At 52.5% G+C, this 20,337-nt stretch overlaps 6 protein-coding genes across 6 annotated transcripts; 2 read left to right on the forward strand and 4 right to left on the reverse strand.

Annotated features, from left to right (window-relative positions):
* Window positions 1-385: 385 nt before the first annotated feature.
* Window positions 386-968, reverse strand: BU25DRAFT_415719 (uncharacterized protein). The gene is made up of 2 exons (XM_033707598.1): window positions 694-968; window positions 386-540 (listed from the first exon to the last, which is right to left on the reverse strand). The coding sequence occupies exon 1, from the start codon at window positions 856-858 to the stop codon at window positions 694-696; it is 165 nt and encodes a 54-aa protein (XP_033556080.1). The 5' UTR covers window positions 859-968; the 3' UTR covers window positions 386-540.
* A 193-nt stretch (window positions 969-1,161) lies between these two features.
* On the reverse strand, window positions 1,162-1,668 carry BU25DRAFT_415720 (uncharacterized protein). Its single transcript, XM_033707599.1, has one exon. The coding sequence runs from the start codon at window positions 1,579-1,581 to the stop codon at window positions 1,423-1,425; it is 159 nt and encodes a 52-aa protein (XP_033556081.1). The 5' UTR covers window positions 1,582-1,668; the 3' UTR covers window positions 1,162-1,422.
* Window positions 1,669-5,259: 3,591 nt separating this feature from the next.
* On the forward strand, window positions 5,260-7,593 carry BU25DRAFT_415723 (phosphoribosyl pyrophosphokinase). Its single transcript, XM_033707600.1, has 5 exons — window positions 5,260-5,640; window positions 5,689-5,740; window positions 5,788-5,861; window positions 5,910-6,634; window positions 6,682-7,593. The coding sequence occupies exons 1-5, from the start codon at window positions 5,424-5,426 to the stop codon at window positions 7,330-7,332; spliced, it is 1,719 nt and encodes a 572-aa protein (XP_033556082.1). The 5' UTR covers window positions 5,260-5,423; the 3' UTR covers window positions 7,333-7,593.
* A 1,925-nt stretch (window positions 7,594-9,518) lies between these two features.
* BU25DRAFT_482128 (uncharacterized protein) lies at window positions 9,519-12,335 on the reverse strand (the record flags this gene model as incomplete). The annotated part of the gene is made up of 7 exons (XM_033711123.1): window positions 9,519-10,229; window positions 10,282-10,526; window positions 10,633-11,260; window positions 11,309-11,480; window positions 11,558-11,729; window positions 11,809-12,051; window positions 12,160-12,335. The coding sequence occupies 7 exons, from the start codon at window positions 12,333-12,335 to the stop codon at window positions 9,868-9,870; spliced, it is 1,998 nt and encodes a 665-aa protein (XP_033556083.1). The 3' UTR covers window positions 9,519-9,867.
* A 612-nt stretch (window positions 12,336-12,947) lies between these two features.
* On the reverse strand, window positions 12,948-14,970 carry BU25DRAFT_415727 (MAP kinase ClK1). The gene is made up of 10 exons (XM_033707601.1): window positions 14,947-14,970; window positions 14,474-14,760; window positions 14,375-14,422; window positions 14,193-14,322; window positions 14,096-14,139; window positions 13,948-14,047; window positions 13,542-13,898; window positions 13,412-13,490; window positions 13,179-13,362; window positions 12,948-13,129 (listed from the first exon to the last, which is right to left on the reverse strand). The coding sequence occupies exons 2-10, from the start codon at window positions 14,527-14,529 to the stop codon at window positions 13,063-13,065; spliced, it is 1,065 nt and encodes a 354-aa protein (XP_033556084.1). The 5' UTR covers window positions 14,530-14,760; window positions 14,947-14,970; the 3' UTR covers window positions 12,948-13,062.
* A 3,697-nt stretch (window positions 14,971-18,667) lies between these two features.
* Window positions 18,668-20,249, forward strand: BU25DRAFT_229235 (guanine nucleotide binding protein, alpha subunit). The gene is made up of 6 exons (XM_033701398.1): window positions 18,668-18,885; window positions 18,950-19,295; window positions 19,345-19,473; window positions 19,527-19,656; window positions 19,707-19,945; window positions 19,994-20,249. The coding sequence occupies exons 1-6, from the start codon at window positions 18,762-18,764 to the stop codon at window positions 20,091-20,093; spliced, it is 1,068 nt and encodes a 355-aa protein (XP_033556085.1). The 5' UTR covers window positions 18,668-18,761; the 3' UTR covers window positions 20,094-20,249.
* The last annotated feature ends 88 nt before the right edge of the window (window positions 20,250-20,337 follow it).

Consider the following 20,337-nt stretch of genomic DNA (forward strand, 5'->3'; position numbering starts at 1 on the left):
CTACCGCTGGTAACCGGGAGAGAGTACATGGAGAGTACCAGATGAGGTTGAGATGTGTGAGAGAGGAAAACATTAGGTCGAAAGTGCAGGCCATCCCTGAATCTAAAACGGGAGGATCGGGAAAAGATGATACGAAGAAACCCCAGCCAGTAATGCTCAGACCGAAAACCCATGCACGAAATGAACAGAGAAGAGCTCGTGAACCGTAGAGCTGTCGCAGAAAGCCCATGTCTAGACTGAAACAATTCAGTGTAGACGTCCCTTGCTTTTGTGCAGTCGCAAATAACGCCTGGTAATAGTGGCCGGCCATTTCGAGATTGCCGCCCTTGGATCAGAGGGCCGCCAGATGTTGAACCGCCGAAACGCCGTGCTAAATCGATAGAGCCGACATATAGATGTTGCCGTACAAGGAAGGAGTAGGGAAAAGGAGTTTCGTTGATCGATGTGAAATGGAACGTGAGAATGCGAGCCGGGCGTGATCGATCCAGGTATTCGGATCAGATCCTAGTTGGTCGATCCCCCCTGCACGCGCTTGTTGGTCTGCACACACCGAGTCAGCAACGCGAACTTGCATCTGTCAAAGGATCTATCCATGAAACGCCGCTCGCATCTCTTGTTGTGTCTCAGGTATTTGCAGCCTTGCATTGGCATGTCGAAAAGTCAAGGGGAAGGTGAAAGGAATTTTTGGCTTACTTATGCTTTCGAGGCACATGGCCGGCAAGTCTTCAGCTTGCAGCTCGCGCACTCGTAGATGAGAGAGTGAGGCCCCGAATGGCACATGTTGCAGTTCCAGACGACGACGGTTTCGTCAGACTTCACAACCTTGAAGGAGTGCTGGCAGTTTACCGGGGCGGCCATTGTGATGTGTGTTAGCGACTCAAACGAATGTCGTGGGTATGGTAGTGAGAGACGAAGCTGCATTGACTTAGCAAAGGCAATTGGGGCGCCAACGAGATACATATGTACTCGAAGAATGCGGAGGATTTACCTGAGCGCTTTGGGTAGGAGGAGCGTTTTAGATGGGCGTGGGATGCGCGGAAGACCGAGGGTGCTCAAGGGTCCTGTTAGTCGTGGCTGTGGAAAAGCAAGCAAATGCTGCAGATGGAACAGAACTAGACTTGGAATTGTGCTGATGATGAGAACACTGCTTGTTGCTAAGCTGAAGACGCTAATTGTGCGGATCTGGGTCCGTCTTATACTGATCCCAAGATATTCGCAAACTATGTTGAACTAAGTTCGAGCTTGCCAGATCTGAATCCATGTCCACCAGGTTGCGGTAGTGTACAACAGGAAAGAAGCGTGCAGCCGTCTTGCGGTCTTGCTGCCCTAGACTGTGATGCTCAAAAGCGGATGGCTGCCAGACCGATGGAGCAAGAGATACACCAGAGGTTGCACAACAAGGCCGAATGAGATGTGCCTCTACTACTCCTCCAATATGAGGCTCTCGAAGGAAACGGCGTGGTGGAGCTGGTCAAACGCGGGCTGGCTGTTCCGCAGCCGCGGGCATGGTAGCATCTCTAGGTCGCGAACCCTTGTCCAAGGCACATCGCGATGTGAATGTTCCGAGATGATTCGAGGCATAGCGCCGCCGAATCTATGTGTTACACCAACCGTGCTGCATGCGTCTTGTCGCGAATGATGGCTCTTGCTGCGACTTCCCAGAAAGAGAGACGGGGCTCTGTCTCTTGCTGCGGGCTTCGCACTTGCCAAAAAGGCTACAGCTAATGAGGCTTAGCGCAAACGGGGTTAGCAATTCTAACCTTTCCTATCACGTCGCCAGACGCGAATCCTTCGCGCTGCTTCTTCATCACCGTGACTCACCACTCTTGCAAAAAAGCAACGACGCGTCAATTGTACCATCAAGCGCTTGACCTGGGGAGAAGTGGAGTTGGTCAGGACCTTCGTGGTAGAGGCGGTCAGTCGGCTCGTACACGAAGTTGCCGAAAACGTCGTCATGCATACGCCTCCAACACCATTCTTTCTCCACCTTTCTGCTTGTCTTCTTTGCTTCTTCTTGAAACCTTCCCTGGCCAGGATTTCGGTCGCTCGTCGAACGGTTCTCTCTGCGACGCCGATAATTCGTTGAACGCAACGGCCTGCGGTGGACATGGCTTGGTACCGGTGCCGTTGTAAGATCGCTACAGTACACTCATGGTTACACAGATGGGTATGACACTATCCTTGTTGCGCCGTCCGTTTTCCCTTCCCAGGTAATCCAGTTCCTGTCGCCTATAGCTCTTTCTGGAAGACGCGCAGCTAGTCGCTGCAGATGAGAAGATTCGTTGCCGCCTCCTGCACGATAGTCCCCTCTACCTGGTTCAGCTCCTCGGCGAATGGTGTCACGCAGCCTCATCTCATGAAACGCCTTTGGCGTCTTGCAGCAGCGCCGAGGATCTGCCCTGAGCCACTCAGCAGGCCGACTTGTAGCCTCCGCGTGCTCTTGCAAGACGCATACTGCTACCAAAGAGGCAAGCCTTCCTTGACTATCAACCAAGAGGCTGGCGGGAGATCCACCGTCTGTCCTTTTGGCGGTGTTTGCTTCTGGTTCAATACCTGGACCCAACGGCCCACTCTGCAACCCTCCTCTTGAAGCGAGAAACGAACAGACAAATAAGCCGAATCGCGTCCAACAGAGCTTGTGTCAACCAAAGCCGGATCTACATCCTTGACTGGTTATTTCAAATACCCTGAACCGGGTTTCAGGAGAAGCTCGGGCTATGATCGTTTGAGAATCGCGAAAAAACTTCCAGAAGTCGCGTACGCAGTGGCTTGTTGGGTTCCCTTCGTGCTGAGCCACTCTCCATACCTACCGGTACGCTTCGCAGCAGCAACCACCTTACGTGTTTCAACGTCACCATTTGACGACTGGGCAAATTCTAGGGAGCATCATTTGCGCACCATCAGCTTTTGACCTGCGACATGATCTTAGGTCATACTTTCTATAAGAAAACTTGGTCTCGGACAGGTAGTGAGACCGGCATTACCAATTCGACACCATGTCTGTTGTTGACTACTAATCATGGTCTTGGCTGGACGGCCATAGCGAATGTTCAGCATAAGACTCTCTTCGAGGGTCTGTTCACAGATTCTCGCTTCGTCTTACCTTGTTACACGGGATCGCTGTGAACCTGGCGCTCGGTTCCACCAATGCGAGATCACTGTTACTGTCGAATCTGCCGTGTGATCTCGGCGCCTGTGGCGCTACCCCAGATGGATTCAAGTGCGTCATCCCCTGGACGTTGTCCTGCCAATCCTCTTGAATCTGGAAGTCCAAATGAACCGCCAAGAATTTGTTTGTCTTTCCCCCCACGCGACACACCAAAGTCTGTGCCACTCCTGGAAAGCTCCGCCTAAGATAGCAGTCGCTAGCAGGGGCAAGAACGAATGCAACAACCCTGGGCCACCGCCATCGACCTGTTACCTGGTTTGCGGGTCCAAGATCATGGCAGTCAGACACTGTTGCATCACCCTCTATCCTATGGACCATGCGGACATTGAAGTGCACGCGTTATGCGGTCGGCACGATGGTCTCGTTTCCAAATGTGCGCTGCTTCACCTCAACCATCTGGTCTTAAACGCCCTCCGTCTTGTGACCACATTTCCAAGAAGTCAAAGGAGTCATGACTCACTCCGCGATCGGTGAAATCCAGTTAAGACGCCCATCGCATAGTGAGTCGTCGATGCTGGATCACTGTGAGATTGACTATGAACGTCAGTGGAAAATCGCGTCTAACGAGGCACGACGTCCGAACCGCACCCTCTCTGGCATCCATCACCTCAAACCGGGTAGTCGGAAACACATCGACCGGGGCTCGACCTGGTCACTGGTCGGCTTGCTTATCCAATTCACCGTTGTACGTGCCGTTTTCTGTCACTTTCCTTATGACAGCCCCGGCTCGGCGTTACAGCTGAGTGCCTTTCTGGGATACGACTCTCGGACGAAGCCGCAGTGACGCGCATTGGCAGGCGGGAAGGCCCCGCTAGTGGCAGCAGTATGTACGCTATGCACTACAGATTGGGATGTCTCTCCGCTAGCCTTATAAGCGAAGCCTTACAAGCTTACGGCGTTCACTGCAATGGATATGTGGGATATAGCGGATAAGTCCTCGCATTCTGCCTTGCGCGGCCTAAGCGGTCGTCAATGGTGGTACATGGGCGATCAAGGACCATGTCAGACGATTCGGCCACTCTATTGTTGCGCACCACGAGACCCTTCCCTTATCCGCCTCTATTATACCTGGCGCATTGCTACCTTGCAGCTCGCGTGACCTGTGGCAAGGCTGCAAATGGAGCTAGGAAATGAAGATGGACATTAATGACGTCGGTGAGTACCTCGGAGGTCGCAGTTCAACGTGCAAGGTACGTCCAGGTGATGAAGAATGTAGTGGCCAATCGGTAGGGCTCCAGTCTGGTCGAGGACGTTACTTCAACAATGTCAAAAAGGAAGCCAACTATGACACCAGGTAGGCGGTGAGCATGTGTAACAGTCCTTGTGGCTGGGATCCTGGCAGCCATACCTCCACTCATACTTACAAATCTCCTACTGAAAGGGTAGCTGCAGGTACCGCGACGATCATACCTACTGCAGCCAGGATGTTGCTGTCCCTAGAGTTGATCACTGCCCCTGGAACAGACTTCGCCGACCAATTTCTAGTCGCCAATCTCTTCAGTTCCTTCTGCGTCCGACTACACTACTGGCTGACTCTTCATTCTGAGCACTAGTAGTAGATATAACAAGTTGCTACTCAGCAAGTAAGCTCTCCCCCGGTCATCACGCTAAATGAACGCAGCCAACCTCAAGATCTCAAACGTCTTCTAAAGGAACAACACGCACCTAGTGCACTCCTACGCTACTGAACAGATAACAGGGATTCTGGAGGGTGGTACGCAACTTTCTCCGAGCAATCTTTGTGTATGGTAGCAGTGTCGAGCCAGATCATGCTCATGCTGGTCGACTGAAGAGGAGTTCAGCTGCACAGCTCCTTTCTCGATCTACGAGTAATGAAGTAAGTACGGGGCGACATACGAATGATGGTGTTGAAGACGTAGTACTCGACTATGTGATTGGATTGCGGGGACGTTAGCCGCTTTACACGCACGAAGGCGCAGCGTGCTTTCATGCGTAGCCATGACTGGCTAGAGTCCTTTATGTTTTGGTCGCGTGCCAACACACCAGTGCTTGTAGAACATTTGATTGACGCGAACATTTGCATAAGAATGACCTAAGTGCAGGAGCACTAGTTCTTTGACATTCTGCATGTTTATCAACATTCTCAGACATCAGCAATTCACTCGTATCGACTGATCCACGCTGCCCTGCATCTGATCGCGGTGTCCCTGACTCGCCTGGTTGATCTTTCCGTTTTGGGCCGCGCCTGCTTCGCCAAGCCTCTGAGCGCCGACACGCCGACTTCGTTGCTGCGATGGCGGGAAAATTTACGAGGTCTCAAAGGTCAACACTGCGATTCGACCACTATAACGACGTTATTTTACTCGGTCCTCCCACCATGCGCGGCGCCATCGTCTTTGGCGGGTCGTCGCACCCCAAGCTGGTCGACGGCGTGTGCGATCGCTTGGGCATGAAGCCTGGCTCTGCGACGCTGGGCAAGTTCAAGAATGGAGAGACGTCTGTCACGATCCGTATGGCTTACTGGTCTGCTGCGTCTCTCGCGTTCTAATTGCTGGCAGACACTTCGATTCGAAACAAAGATGTGTTTATCATCCAGAGCGGCAGCGAGAAGTGCGTTGTTAGGCATGTAATCCCTTGCGCATGCTAATTGCATGCAGAATCAACGATTCAGTCATGGAACTGCTGATCATGATTTCTGCCTGTAAAGGTGGCTCTGCAAAGTCGGTCACAGGTACTGAACCTCTTATCAGATACCCCGCTAGACACTGACAGTACAAAGCGGTTATGCCATACTTCCCTTACTCGCGCCAGTCGAAGAAGAAGCAGCACCGCGGGGCTATCACGGCTCGCATGGTTGCAAACCTCCTCCACATCGCCGGCGTCAACCACGTAATCACGGTCGACCTGCACGCCTCGCAGATGCAGGGCTTCTTCAAGTGCCCAGTCGACAACCTCGTAGCCGAACCCCTCCTCGCTCGCTGGGTGCGCATGAATGTGCCAAACTGGCGAGAAGCAGTCGTAGTCAGCAAGAACCCTGGTGGAACAAAGCGAGTAACATCGCTAGCAGACGCCATGAAGCTCAGCTTTGGCATTGTTACAACGGATAGGCGACGAGCAGGTGGAGGCAGACCGTGGAATGAGAGTGCTATGTTCGACCAGCTGAGGCTTGACGGCCCCTCGGAGTCGCGTGAAATGGTGGAAGCTGCTCTGGATGCAGACGCGGAGCTTACACCAATCAGCAAGATCTCTTTCGACCCCAAGTCGGACGTTGGCAAGCCGAAAGCTAGAGCAGCACGCACACCATCGAACCCTCTGTCACGACGAGCGAACGGAGTTGCTGGCGAACATCCTCTCTCGAAGTCCATGCGGGCAAGTTCGATCGTCGAGCCGGAAGTGCCTCTGGAGCCTGTCCGGACCGAAGCTTCGAACCAGTCAGAAGATGCAGATGGCGAGCAGAGTCTGGACGAAAGTGGCGCAGAGGAGGAGGAGGAGTACACTGACGAGGTATGTTTACGATGACCAGATACAGACGACGATACTAATATGTATAGCGTGCGCGAAACGTCATTCACGGACGCCTAGTACAAGGTCACATCGTCGACGACACACATCCCTCGCCGTCCATGTCCGCAACATCACATACCACCTCCTGGCGCAACCGTCCCCCGTCTGAAGGCGAGAACGAAGACATCCCACCGCACATGATGAACTCATTCATGTCAACGACTTCCTCTAGAAGGGACAACCAAGACAGCGAGCACGCTCACGCGCTCGGCGGTACCTACGATGCAGCAGCGTCTTCAGAAGACGAGGAGGAAGACCTTCAGAATCCCGAGATTGAGACAATGGTCACACTCGTTGGCAATGTCAAAGACAGGCCAGTTTTCATCGTGGACGATATGATGGACAAGTCAGCATCCTGGATCGCCGCAGCCGAGACTGTTGTCAAGCGTGGTGGCGCTACAAAAGTGTACTGCATGGCTACACACGGTCTGTTTGGTGGGGACTGTCTTGAGGAGATGAACAATTGCGAGTGCATCGAGAAGATCATCATTACGAACGCGTTTCCGATTCCGGAGCACAAGAGGGACCAGGCTGGTGACAAGCTGATCATCTTGAACGTCGACAACTTGCTTGCCGAGTCGATTCGAAGGAACCATCACGGCGAGAGCATGTCGCAGCTGTTCATGCACTACGACTAGACGTTGAAAAACAACTCAAGGTAACAAAGATACGAACAAAAGGCACGGCGAACCGGCATATATGGATTGATACTTTCATTACGGTGCGGCGTTGGGCGAGGGTCTGGCGGCAGTAGAGGAGCAGTGAGAAAGCACAAGGTTGTGCAACGACTGACGACCGAAAAGAGCCTTTCCATGGGCAAACGTAAGTGCAATGGAAGGACACACTGCCACGTACGAACAATGATACCAATGATGTACCCTTCTTGATGCTTGCTGTTTCTCTCAAATGCACCTTAGTCTTCTGAACACGAGATCACTGTTCTTACGTAAATCTTTCAATTCTTTCAGTGTCTTCTTTATTTTCGATGTTTGCGCAAACTTCACGCCTTGTTCGCTCGTGCTCTGTTCTTGCGAGTCTATTCCAACTTATTGGCACCAGTTGACGTTGGCAGGAGGCGCATGCGAGGGCGGTCAGTCAGGCTGCGCCTGTTCACTGCAGTTTACCTGCCAAAGTGGCGCAACTACCTTTCCCACTGGACTGCTGTTGCTGCGGGAGATTTCGGACCATTGGTCGTACCTGAAAATCGTTGTTAGACCCAGCAGACCGCCCAAGCACTTAGCCTGCTTCCCTGCGGAATCCGTCGGGGCGCCCGCGATGCTATTGGTCGTATCCGCTACACTGCTCGGTCGGACCATCAAGTACGAAGGTACAGCACCGCAGCACGTCTAATATGCGGCTTCAACGCTTGGTCGTTCCATCGTCCTGGCTCAATCAGGTGCGAATGGGCGTTCTCCGAATTTCTCCTGCATGATGACATAAGGACCATGCGAAAACATCTCCGGAACCCAGAGCATCACAGCAAACACAAATAATCTTCCCACCTTCGAAGACAACCTTCAAAATCATATGTTCAGAAGCAGGATCTCGTCGACATCCATTTTCCATTTTATTGAAAACATTCTTTGCTTGTCATCAACATTATATTTGGCCTAGTCAACACGACTGGAGTCTTGTTTGTTGCGGCGTGGTCCGCTGTAGTACACTGATAGCTACGGTAAACGATAACGTAGGACTATCGGGTCGATGAAATACTGCGCTGAGTTGCTATCTAGCTAGGAGAAGACAGCGATATACCTGACCTGAAACATGCTAGTCTAGGATAGTCTGATGTGTGCAACTTCAGGCCTATCGACCGACTGCTTGCCAACAACGACTGGCAACCTGATGGCGACACAATCATCAACATAATCTCCGGCTTGATCACCACCGTCGGTGTTCTAATCTCAGCTATACAGACACTGCTAATCTGGCAGCGTGTTAATATCCGCGGTGCCCGAGTCGCGTAGAGCAATACACAGTAAGTGTGGAAATCTGTTTTCCAAACCCCCAATGGTTAACTGACCATTGGCTTTCAGTATCCACGATCGTTCGTCTGACCGGACTGGCCCCATCAGCTGTCACATAGCTCTTCAAGTGGAATGCGGACTGAGCCATATAAGATGTTGTTCCTGAATTGAGACGGGGTGTTCACCACAGGTCCAACGCAATTCGTGTACAGTATTGCTTCCGGTGCCACACAGCCTCATCCGGCTTCGCCGTGTCCTGCCCCGTCCTGCCTTGCCTTGTCAAGTGCTTGCAAATCCTATGAAGTCCGGTCGAGTCCTGTCAAGTCTTGTTCAATCTTGTCAAGTTTGCACAGTCTGGGCAGGTACTGTGTGCAAAAGGCAGAATGTGGCGCAGTTTGGGAGTCCTTGTAGGACTCGCTTCGTTGTACGTACACATGACAAAGCAATCATCCCTTTCCGTTTTATTGTTGCGCATGCAGCTTTGGCAGTAGCAGAAACAATTGGAGAAGAATGGTTCTCCACATGGTCATCTAGAGGTTTCGTGAGGAATATGGATGACAGCCTATGTGCTTTGACATGTTCACTGTTTCAAATCTCACACTCTCACATCCTAAACAAAGTAAGGGAATTCAGACTCTCTTACCAAAACCCTATACCAACCTCCTGGATCAAAGCAAAATCACATCATGGCACATACCTGCCCTTCAAACCTCTACTCAGCCGCTACGTAAGATCACTGGCAGCCGAATGGAGACACCGTCATTGCTATACTATTCGACCTGATTACTACTTTCAATTGCAAAATCCAGCGCTTGCCTGACATTCATGTGTAAGGAACCGAAGCAACCTCGATCCGTATGACCACGCCTACACGATGCCGATTATGCCCTCGTATCAATACTAGACAGGATACTTGGAGACCATGCGAGGAGGTCGTGGATACAAGAAAGTGACCAAAATCGTCCGAAAGATTGTTGTTGATGTTCGTGTTCATCGGCGAACACATGGACAAGCATGACCGGCCCTACAAGTGCCTCATCAGTCAGGGAATACCTGTAGGGCCGGTCATGCTTGTCCATGTGTTTACACACCCAGGAGACTGTGGATGTGTATAACCAAGTACAAGTCGTGTACGCACCTGCCGTCACCCAACCATATAATAACCTGAGGTACCAACTCCTCCTCTCGCCGCTCTCGATCCATCCTTCAAGCATTCCTCTCCTTCTCCACAACCTCCGCATCAAAAAATACGCCCCCACTATTCCTCTTCTCTCCATCCGTAGTCTCATCATAACTCACTATCCTCTTATGCCCTGAACTGCCCCTCTCACTATGCAGCGTCGAGCTATCGAGACTCGCACCCTTGTCTCTCTTGAACTCCTCTGTCCTCTTCAAATCACCAGGCTGCGGATCTGCGCTAGGCGGTGGTGAGGAGACGGGTGTTTGGTTCGCGGAGGCGCTGCGACTGCCCCAGCCTTTGCGCTTCTCGCTGGCCCAGGAGCCCCAGGAGGAGAAGTAGGCGCCGGCACTGGCGCGGGCATTGCTGAGGTCTGGGGCCTGTGCTTTCCCTGGCGATATATTAGGTACGTTGCAGTGACAGCTTCTGGCAGTTTGACTTACATTTGCCGGCTGCTTCTGGCACTTTGCCTTCTTTCTCTTGCTCAAGGCGTAACTTCTCAGCTGCTGCCCTTTGCTCTTCTTGCCGCTGTTTTTGGGCTTTACGCATAGCTTCCATGTCCGCCCACAGCTTATTGTATGCTGTCGAGACTTTCGCCTGACCGGCTGCGACGTTCTTTCCGATAACTTCTCGCGACTTCTCGAGTCGTTCGTCGAGATGTAGCTCTGCTACTTGCCTATGCGCCACGCTAGAATCAGCACACAGATACTTATGGTGACAACCTGAAAGGTGATGTCAGAGAATAGACTGGGAGGCTTAGTTGCGAGGAGAGACAATGGAAAGCCGTGACTTACGCTGCTAGTCTTCTTTGAACGTCTTCGATCGATAGACCTCCAGAGCAAGGGTGTTTGGGATCGACGATGTCAAACAGGTGTGAATCGGTGAACTTATTCCATATCCGGAAGTTCTCAGTCTGAATCCATGCGTGCACCCAGTCATTCGAGAACTCGCTTGCTGGGTCACCGTGAACTTCAGGCATTAGGGGTTCGTGGCTTGGGTGTTTCTCCATGTAAAGCTTGTACTTGACCGAGCTTAGCATAGCGAGAAGGTACTCTTCGAATTGCATCCGGATAAACTCTTCACTGCCGGTGTATCCATGATCTTTGGGCCGCGCGGGATCTGATTCGTCCCAAGAGTCGTTCACTGTCTGTGTCAAGAAGTCTATCCATCTCCGGTCTGGTGTCGAGAGGATAGATGCTTGGCGCAATGAACTCGATGTGATATTTACAGTGTGATCGTCGAGATTGATGAGTATGTCGCTGTACCGGTCCTTCTGTTGCAGCAACAGCGAATTTGTCGAACCCACAATATATGATTTCGTATCCTGGTCGGCAAGCATGTCAAGCTGTTGCAGTGGTGTATAAGGGCCGAAAAGTGAGCCTTTCCCGAACAATTGAAGTGGAAGGCCCATATATGCAAGTACTGGATACTATCAGTCTGATGCATGTTGAGGTTGGTGGAGAGACTGACACGATGAACGCTCAGATGTTTTGAGACTTGTAGGCATAACAATCATCTCTTCGCCCAAGTTGAACTTGGGGTCTGCAGAGTCTTGAAGGTGGCGCATAAGGCCGGGTATCAAAGAAATGAGAGCAAATTGCATCATGCATAACCGTTCGCAATGAGAGCCAAAGAAGAGAACCTGGATGTTGTCAGCGCTGCTGGCTGGGTGACCGACTCCACAACGAGTCCTCGTGTGGTATGCTGCTCGTTGCTTACCTTGGGTTGAAGTAAAGCGCACTTGAACAGCACAAGAGTCTGCCACTTGAATTCGTGAATGAACTCGCGAAGCGATATGCCAAAGTAGTGTTCGACCTGGCCCTCCTGGTTTTCCAGCAGCCGTGGCAGACTTTCATGGAATCTTTGCAGTATATCAATGTCCGTAAAGTCTCTAAGCAGAGTCAGCCAGAGACTCTGATATCCTTCCCTCTTTCTTTCCACAAGCTTTTCGTGTCTCGAGCCCAACGTACCTTTGCGCAAACCATGCCGCCGTGACAACGCCCAGTTGTGCCTTGATTGCGCCAAAGTGCTGTGGGCTGTCGGTCACGACTACCACCGCCTTTTGTACTGTACTCCTTGTGACGTCGGCGGGTCGATCGATAAGTTCGCTTGCTGGTAGTTGCCGTGTACATGATATACCGAAGAGACTTGTTGCAGCATGAGAGGGTGTGGCGGAGCGCCGGAGGGTAAAGTAGGAATAGTCTTCTGTTGAGCTGGGTGATGTCAGTCCTTCGTTTGTGTAACAGCAGAGAGCATGTGAACGTGAAGTGGAAAGATGAAGTTTCGATGTTGCAGTGTTGATTTGTGCTATAAGTACTCACGCATGCGCACCGTCACTTAAAGCCATGAACGGGAGCAGTGGCCAGTCATGCTCAACTGCTGGGTCCTCGCCATTCTCGAGGCCTATCCAAGCTTCGACTTCAGGACCCCTCGCGTGATGGAAGTCGATGATACAGACGAGCGGGGCGAGCGCAGTCGAGGGGGTCAGAGTCGCCATATCGCGGTCATTCGAGGTATCGGGCAGCTGGACGAGATCGAGTCGAAGCCATGCGCCAGGCTCGCGTCCTTCAATAGTGCGGGGCGCGGAGGTGTTGGCGGTGACGATGGATCATCAGCCCTGTGGAACTAAACTGCTTTCAAGCGCCTCGGCAAGCCCTGAGGCGTGACGGGCCGTAGATCATGCCATTCACCACACTTCGGTGGTCCGAGATACGAGAGCGTTTGTCTGATAAACAAAAGGCTTTGAAGGTCGTGATTGGAGGCCGGACGGATGGTTAGAGGTAGAAGCTGGGCACCTTAGTCTCCTGCCGTAAGAATGCTCAGGGTAACGCAAACATCAGCCACACCAAGTAAGGCAGGTAAATCATGTGAGTCGTAAGTTGTGCTTCTATTCTCCAGGATCGAACATAAGAGGAGGAAGGACATCGAGCCAGAGACGATGCCTGCGTGCTGCTACCCGTCACTTCACCATGATCAATCGCTCATTCCATCAACACGCCTGTGTACCAAATTGGAATCCAAGAAACACCAATTCACTTCCCCTTCTACCGCGCTTGTAATAGCAGTGACCCCTGAAATGAAGAATATTAAGAGAAAAGACTATAGACCCGCCAGCGCGAGGCAGGTCGCGACACCAGATTCGAATGAAGCGAGCTTCTTCTCGAAGAAGTGGATCATGCCATACAAGCACAGCGTTGGTTCCGCGTTCGAGTCTCCTGGGTATCTCAGCTGCCATTCTGCTCCTCCTGTGCAGCAGCATCGACGTTGTGGTAATCGAGAATCTCCGAGTACCTGGCATTGTTAGTATCTTTATGTAAGATGGTGTCGCAAGGAGACTCACATCATGATCTTCCAAGTATCAACCGGAAGGTCAGCATCGTTGAACGACCAATCGAACTTCTCCTCTGCCTTCGGCTCATCGGTGGGGTCGTGGTAGGGGGCGAGGTATGGGTGAGCAAGAGCCTCCTCAGCTCGTACACGTTTCCTTGGATCGAAGACCAGCATGTTCTCGAGCAAGTCAATAGCTGCAACTTGTTAGCGGGATTCCACAATAAACTGCAAAGAATGATTGACCTTCTGCTTCGGCATTCCTGAACTTGTTGGCTAAAGGCTGGCGCTCGCGCTTGGGCAGAGATTGCACAAATCGCAATGTCTGGCAAACGTTAGTTGATGGTTTGGCGATCATGCTGGAGGCTCATCTTACATTTTCGCTGCAAATGGTCTGGATAACATCATCCGGAGGAGTACCCAGGAGTTCTGTGATGATGGAGAACTGATTGACGTGGTCCTTTCCAGGGAACAAAGGCTTGCCCTCGAGCATTTCTGCGAAGATGCAACCTGCACTCCAGATATCGACCTCAACATCGTACTTTTGCCATGTGAGCATGATCTCCGGTGCGCGGTAGTAGCGGGTGGAAACATATCCGGTCATCTGGGGATCTTGTATACGGGCCAAGCCGAAATCGCAGATCTTCAGATCACAGTTCTCGTTTACGAGGATGTTGCTGGGTTTCAAGTCACGGTGAACGACACCAGCGGAGTGGACATATTTCAAACCACGCTGTCTGAAGTCAGCCAAATGTCTTGAATGTAGAGTACTCTTCACATACAAGGATCTGGTAAAGGAAGTATTGGATGAACTGCTTCTCCAGCGGCCTGGAAGTGAGCAGGCGGTGGAGATCGGTTCCGAGCAACTCGGTGACGAAGTAACTAGGAGGGTCAGCAAACCCTGTAGTGACAAGTGCATGTGTAACCTACATGTCCTCCAATGGGGAGATGAAGATATCGCTCAAACTGATAATCTGGTTTGCTGTCAGGACCCTTTTGATTGTGCACTGTGGGGTATTGTCCGCACATTCTCGTGCCTCAGGTGCTTGAGGAGCTTCAACTCGCGGTAGGTGCGCTTCGACAGAACCGGAGTGCTGAAGGGCTTCATAATCTTCTTGATCGCCACGGCCTGGCTAGTGAGCTGATCCTTCGCCGAACTGCATTCTCAATGAGTCTGTGATCGGTTTTTCTGGCTGCATTCAGACGTACCAGACGAGACCGAAGGCTCCCATGCCCACAGGCTGCAGATCGGTGTATCTGCATGTTGTCAACTATGCGCAAACCCGCAATGTGGGGTAGTCGCCGCACCTGCTTGTAATTTCGAACGTCGTGCCGAAGATCTGGGCGCGCACAAATTCAGCCATGGTGAATTGAAGTCGAATGGGTTCTACGACAGGCGCGGGTAGGAGGGATTTCGGAGAGGCGAGGGTGGTGTTGTTGTGGTTGGAGTGTAGCGTCTAGCAGGTTTGCAGTGCGGACGAGACCAAGACAGGGCTGCGTTCGTCTACTGGTTCGGTGAGGTCTTCCGCGGAGCGCACGCCTGTGATCTTCTACACAACTACAAGAGTCTGCGCAAGGAGAAGGAGGTGCAGAGTCTGGAGAAGTTCTATTTAGCACTGCTCAGTGTGTCGCAAAGTTGGACGTAGCAAGAACGCGCTCGGTAGGGAGAAACAGAGCGGCCGAGATGGGCAACACAGGGACGGCGCAGGCCGAGATCAAGACTTGACGAGTGAGAGGGTAGCGGGATGCTGATCACTGCCGGGTCAGGGACAAAGACGTACTTTAAGTAAACACTTGCGGAGGACAGAGGAACGAGGGGCAGCAATAACGCGGTGTACATGGCCCATTCACACGGCTGGCCTGCCCTGGCAGCGTGCACCGACAGGTATCGGCCGGCTACGTCATCGTAATCTGAGAAAATCCCATGGAAGCTAACACCCAATCTGCAACAGTACAATCTCATGACTGATGCAGCCCTGCACCGCCAACTCACGACTTGTATGAATGATGCACTTTTATTACACCCACTGACAAGCTACGGGATACGAGCTGTAGTTGTTTCTTGTTCTTTCAAGGTCCTCTTCCCCACCTTCCTCGTGGTCCAGCCTCGTTTGTGCCTTCCCGTTCCATCAAATCACGATCTCGATCGAGCCGCCTAGCGCAGTACTTATCCTCCAAGATTGTCACGCTCATCAACGGTCCTTTTGCGGTGGACGACTTCTTGTTATTGACGCGTCTTGCTCATCGAAGTTACCACAGTCGCAGATCAAGGAAATTCTAGCGAACACTCAGTATTCAATATGCAATGTCTCTGAAATTGAGTAAAGAGTCGGAAAAGTGCTGCTGGACATGCCGGACTCCACGCTATGCCTACGCTGGATTGAGTCCGCGACTATCGAGTATGGGTGAGGGCCTCCAGACACAAGGTAAGCTGAAAGGATACTTGAGAAAATACAGCAACGAGGCGCAACGGGGGAGAAGACTCTGGGCGAGTTTTCAGCGCCAGAGAAGGGTGTCTGTCCATACCTCTTGGACAGCGTTCGACAATCGTCTTGACTCACAGCAAGTGAGAGGTTGAGTGACTCGTTAGCGATATGGTAACTGCCTGGAATCGACTGCACCATGAAGTACAACCAAAGCGCAGAAGACGCAAGTAATCACTTACAACATGCTGACCCCGCACCATCACAGTTGATAAAGCAGCAATGCAAAATCATAAGCAAGAAGACCAGAGCTGGTATTTCAGCAAGCTACAACCAACAAATGTTTATCCTCAGCTTGCTTTCAACATCAACCTTGTGCGAGGCTGCATATTCAACCTTTGATCTTTGGCATCAACCCAAATACCAGACTTGATGCAGTCACAAACCGTACGCCCGAAAGAAGGACAACCTCAAAGACGCAACGGCAGTTGCTGTGCTGTGTGTTTATTCAGAAACAGCTCAGTGTCATGTGTTGCAAGAGCGGATGTTGTTACGAAGCTTCGTATCGAGCTAGGTTGCTCTGAACAACCTTGCAGCATCGCGGGACTTCACGAAGAAGCTCGATAAGTTGAAGCTTTTGTTGTTGTACTCCTTGTGAAACTCTGGGTTGTGTTGAAGTGTCCATCCATAGCACTCCTCTTGATTGCGGGTGAGGTGTGGTTTCTAGCCTGGTGTCACGAGCGGGCTCCTTAGGCATCCTTAGGCCCCCTTGGGAGCCCTTTGGGTATATAGGCTGAGGGATGCCCTCTCTTAGGGCCCTCAGCAGTTTGATCAATTACTACCGGTAACCTACTGCTATCTGCCTATCGTGCCTGTACACCCAGGCCATTCTTTACACCTGGTCTCCGCCGCGCGTAGCCTGCCTCATACATCACGTTTTCAGAGGTTGTGATGCTTGTTTGAGACACAATGTGACTAAAACACCATGCGCAATAGCCTGCCATGGCTCTTGTTTGCAGTTGCGTGTTGATGTGACAAGTGCAATGGTCTGATCCTTCTGCTCTTGCTTTAAGAGCGTTGATCTGCCGCAACCCTGGTCGTTCTTGTATAGTATCTTGTCCCACAAATCAACAGGAAAGTTCCTCTGTCTTCTCCTTTACACGTTTGAGCAGCATTGAGATGCCTGGTTGACTGCAGTTGACAGTGTTGGCAAGGTCCGTGAGGGATGCATAATCAGCCTGCATGCCGGCAAGCGCGCCCACCACAAACACGCACATTGTGGGTGACATTTCAGTGCAGGAAGTGTTGGGAGGCTTGGTAACCTTGTTTTCTTTATAGTTCAACGTTTTCTGGCGTGAAATAGGCATATTTATGAATGGATTGAAGGAGTAAAAACTATATGGATGTGTAGTGTTGGCTGTGGTTTCATGGGGTCGGTGCACAAACTCAAAGCCCATAACTCAATAGAAACGAGCTTCTTCATAGCGTCCGGAGATCAACAACGTGGCAAAGACAGATGACATATCTGGGGTGCACACGGAATTTTGAAGGGTTTACAATAATTTGTGCATGCAGTGTATCTTACTAGACTGGGTATGGCGGAGGTAAGTTTGAATTGCGTGCAGATGTCAAGCGCTGGACACTCCGATAGGTGGGAAGTACACCTTCTCTGTGCTCCTGAGATCTCCCAGTTCAAATGGGTATTTGCATCAATTGTCCATTGTATGCTTCAGGACAACTATTTCGAGATGCTATAAACGGATAATGAAGTTTTGGCGCTGTAGGAACAATTGCTTCGTAAAGGCTCCCTTGGAACACGATTGGAGGCTAGGCGTTTGAGAGCCCTATTCGTGAAGCTGTTGCGGTCCTTTAATTAGATGCAGCCCAGACTCGGGCTTAGCTCGATACACCATCCAAGAGCATCAACAGATGCTTGCTGCTGCAGAACACCGAAGAGCGTCCAGAGTTTCGCCTTGGCTGCGTCGAGACAATGATCTGAGTTGTGCCGGGCACTAGTCGGGGTTCATTCCAAGCTTGCCAGGGCCCTCGAAGAGGCTCAAGTTGCTCAGCTGAGGGCGGCTAGCAGCGTGCAGGCGTGCCCATGGCGACAGTTGAAGGCCATGTGGGATGTTCTGCAGGTTCAATGCCCAGCACCCAGCAATTTGGGGCACAGTCGTCGCGCCTATCGCTGAGGACCAGGGTGCAGCCATTAAGGGCGTTGTGTCTGCGGGTACGAAATGTCAGAGGCAATGAAAGGCACCTCTGCAGCGGGTTCACAATCCGAAGTCATCTCTCGCCCTCAGAGTGGTCTGCCAATAGCACGTCGCGCCCGAGAGTAAGCCACCACGGGCGAGCGTTCATCCACTGCACATCGACGCTTGAGCGCATCATCAGCTCTCCGCTGGCCCAACGCACCCAGTCTCCAAACACTCGTCGCCTCCACCCGCGCTGCTGCCTCTGTCGCTGCTATTGCTGGCTCGTGCCGCTCTCCCGTCGATTGCTTGTCGATGCACGGCTGCCAGATTTGCTAGAGCGCTACAGTGTTAGAGCAATTGACCTGGGGCTTAGCCCAACGCTTGCGTGCAGTGAGGGAGCTTGTAGCCGCGCAGCATCGCTCTGCCCATCCCCTCGACGACCGCACCGCCTGCACGACCTGCGCAGTGGAGCCCATCTCCGCAGACCAGCGGGCAGCTCTGAGCGAAATCGACTGCAGCCGTCTCTATCCTCCGCGCACCTCCAGCCCGGCGTTCTCTGCGCGTCTGATCTTCCTGTTCTGTTGACGAACAAGGCGCACCTTCCCGCACAGGCCTCCTTCCCCAGCGCGAGCTGCACCCTACGACACCAACAACGCAGCGCTGCAGAGCCCGCCGCCCTTCGACGCCCGCCCGCCCGTCTGCACCCGCGCCTCCTTCTGCTGCACACCCACGCTGGCGGCCACCCTCTGCGCCTGCACCCGCACCCGCCGTCCGCCCTGACGGAAGCATTCAAGCCCCCCGATCTCCCATCGCCGCCTGCCACGCCGATTCCCAGCACTGAGACGCTGTCTCGCCGCCAGAGCAACGCCTGCAGCCGACTCCCTTGCGACGACGCGCTGGACCTAGTGCTGCCCCATTGTATCCTCCCGACCTCCCCCATCATCCTGCGGCGGCAAGCCGCTGCGACCACCAGACACGATGGGCATCTGCATGAGCTCCAGCCCCGAGGATGGCGAGCAGAAGAAGCGCAGCCAGGCCATTGACCGCAAGCTCGAGGAGGACTCGCGCCGGCTGCGGCGGGAATGCAAGATCCTGCTGCTGGGTACGCAGCTGAGCGCCCACGCCCACGCCTGCACATGAGACGAAAAGGCTAACATGCACCACAGGCTCTGGCGAAAGCGGCAAGTCGACCATCGTCAAGCAGATGAAGATCATCCACCAGAACGGCTACACACAAGAGGAGCTCGCCATGTACCGCCTGACTATATACAAGAACGTCATCGACTGCGCCAAAGCCCTCATTGGCGCCATGCGGCAATTCGAGATCGAGCCTGAGATCCCTGGCAACGACGAATACTGCAACTACCTCGTTGAATACACCGTCGACCCAGACCCAGAGAAACCGCTGGACGTGCGAGTCGGCCAGGCCATTACCTCGCTGTGGCGCGACGGCTGCATAGGCAAGGTGCTCGAGCACTCGAGCGAGTTCTACCTGATGGACTCGGCGCCATAGTATGTTTGGTCTATATCACCTCCCCCACCGCATCACTAACGCTGCCAGCTTCTTCGAGGAGGTCGAGCGAATATCAGATCCCAACTACATCCCCATCGAGTCCGACGTCCTGCGAGCACGAACCAAGACCACTGGTATATACGAGACAAGATTCACAATGGGTCAATTGAGCATCCAGTATGTGGCCCGGCTTCGGCGGACTTTGAGGCAGTTCGGCTAACATGAAACAGCATGTTCGACGTTGGCGGGCAAAGAAGCGAGCGCAAGAAATGGATACATTGTTTCGAAAACGTCACATCGATCATCTTCTGTGTGGCATTGAGCGAATATGACCAAGTGTTGTTGGAAGAGAGCTCACAGGTACGGGCACTGATTGACTTACTGATCCAGCCACTGACTCGTGCACCTAGAACCGCATGATGGAAAGTCTAGTACTCTTCGATTCGGTAGTAAACAGCCGATGGTTTATGCGGACATCGATCATCCTCTTCCTCAACAAGGTCGACTTGTTCAAGGCGAAACTTGCGCGGTCACCACTTGGCAACTACTTCCCCGACTACTCAGGGGGTAACGATGTCAACCGTGCTGCGAAGTACCTCCTCTGGCGGTTCAACCAAGTCAACCGCGCTCACCTCAACTTATATCCTCAGTAAGTCGTACACACGTCATCGTACGTAACCGTCACTGACCTTATCAGTCTCACACAAGCCACCGACACCTCCAACATCCGACTCGTCTTTGCCGCCGTCAAAGAAACAATACTGCAGAACGCCCTGAAAGACTCCGGTATATTATAGCGCCGTCCTCCCAGGCCTTCCACCGTTTCTGGCGCCACACGTCGACCGCTGTGCATACTGCGCCCTCCTACTATATAATACACGAGCCCCCTTACGATCACTGCTCCGATCGCGCCATGCCCGAAACCCATCATTCTCACTTCGGCCACGTCATCAGGATTTGGAGATATCATTGCCTCTAGCCATTTACGAGAGCGCAGCAGCATTGGAGTTTTACCGGCGTTTGAAGATTCCCTGGAGATTA

This window comes from Macroventuria anomochaeta, assembly GCF_010093625.1.
Source record: "Macroventuria anomochaeta strain CBS 525.71 unplaced genomic scaffold BU25scaffold_50, whole genome shotgun sequence".
Classification (NCBI taxonomy): Eukaryota; Fungi; Ascomycota; class Dothideomycetes; order Pleosporales; family Didymellaceae; genus Macroventuria; species Macroventuria anomochaeta.

Bases quoted from the DNA above. Each gene is read 5' to 3' on its own strand.
- BU25DRAFT_229235 (XM_033701398.1), top strand. From the start codon at position 18,762: ATGGGCATCTGCATGAGCTCCAGCCCCGAGGATGGCGAGCAGAAGAAG. The intron at 18,886-18,949 runs GTACGCAGCTGA...CATGCACCACAG, and splicing joins ATGCAAGATCCTGCTGCTGG to GCTCTGGCGAAAGCGGCAAG. The intron at 19,946-19,993 runs GTAAGTCGTACA...TGACCTTATCAG, and splicing joins CACCTCAACTTATATCCTCA to TCTCACACAAGCCACCGACA.
- BU25DRAFT_415723 (XM_033707600.1), top strand. From the start codon at position 5,424: ATGGCGGGAAAATTTACGAGGTCTCAAAGGTCAACACTGCGATTCGAC. The intron at 5,741-5,787 runs GTGCGTTGTTAG...AATTGCATGCAG, and splicing joins ATCCAGAGCGGCAGCGAGAA to AATCAACGATTCAGTCATGG. The intron at 6,635-6,681 runs GTATGTTTACGA...TAATATGTATAG, and splicing joins AGGAGGAGTACACTGACGAG to CGTGCGCGAAACGTCATTCA.
- BU25DRAFT_415720 (XM_033707599.1), bottom strand. From the start codon at position 1,581: ATGCCTCGAATCATCTCGGAACATTCACATCGCGATGTGCCTTGGACA.
- BU25DRAFT_415727 (XM_033707601.1), bottom strand. From the start codon at position 14,529: ATGGCTGAATTTGTGCGCGCCCAGATCTTCGGCACGACGTTCGAAATT. The intron at 14,048-14,095 runs GTAGGTTACACA...TGACCCTCCTAG, and splicing joins ATCTCCCCATTGGAGGACAT to TTACTTCGTCACCGAGTTGC. The intron at 13,491-13,541 runs GTAAGATGAGCC...AACGTTTGCCAG, and splicing joins AGACCATTTGCAGCGAAAAT to ACATTGCGATTTGTGCAATC.
- BU25DRAFT_415719 (XM_033707598.1), bottom strand. From the start codon at position 858: ATGGCCGCCCCGGTAAACTGCCAGCACTCCTTCAAGGTTGTGAAGTCT.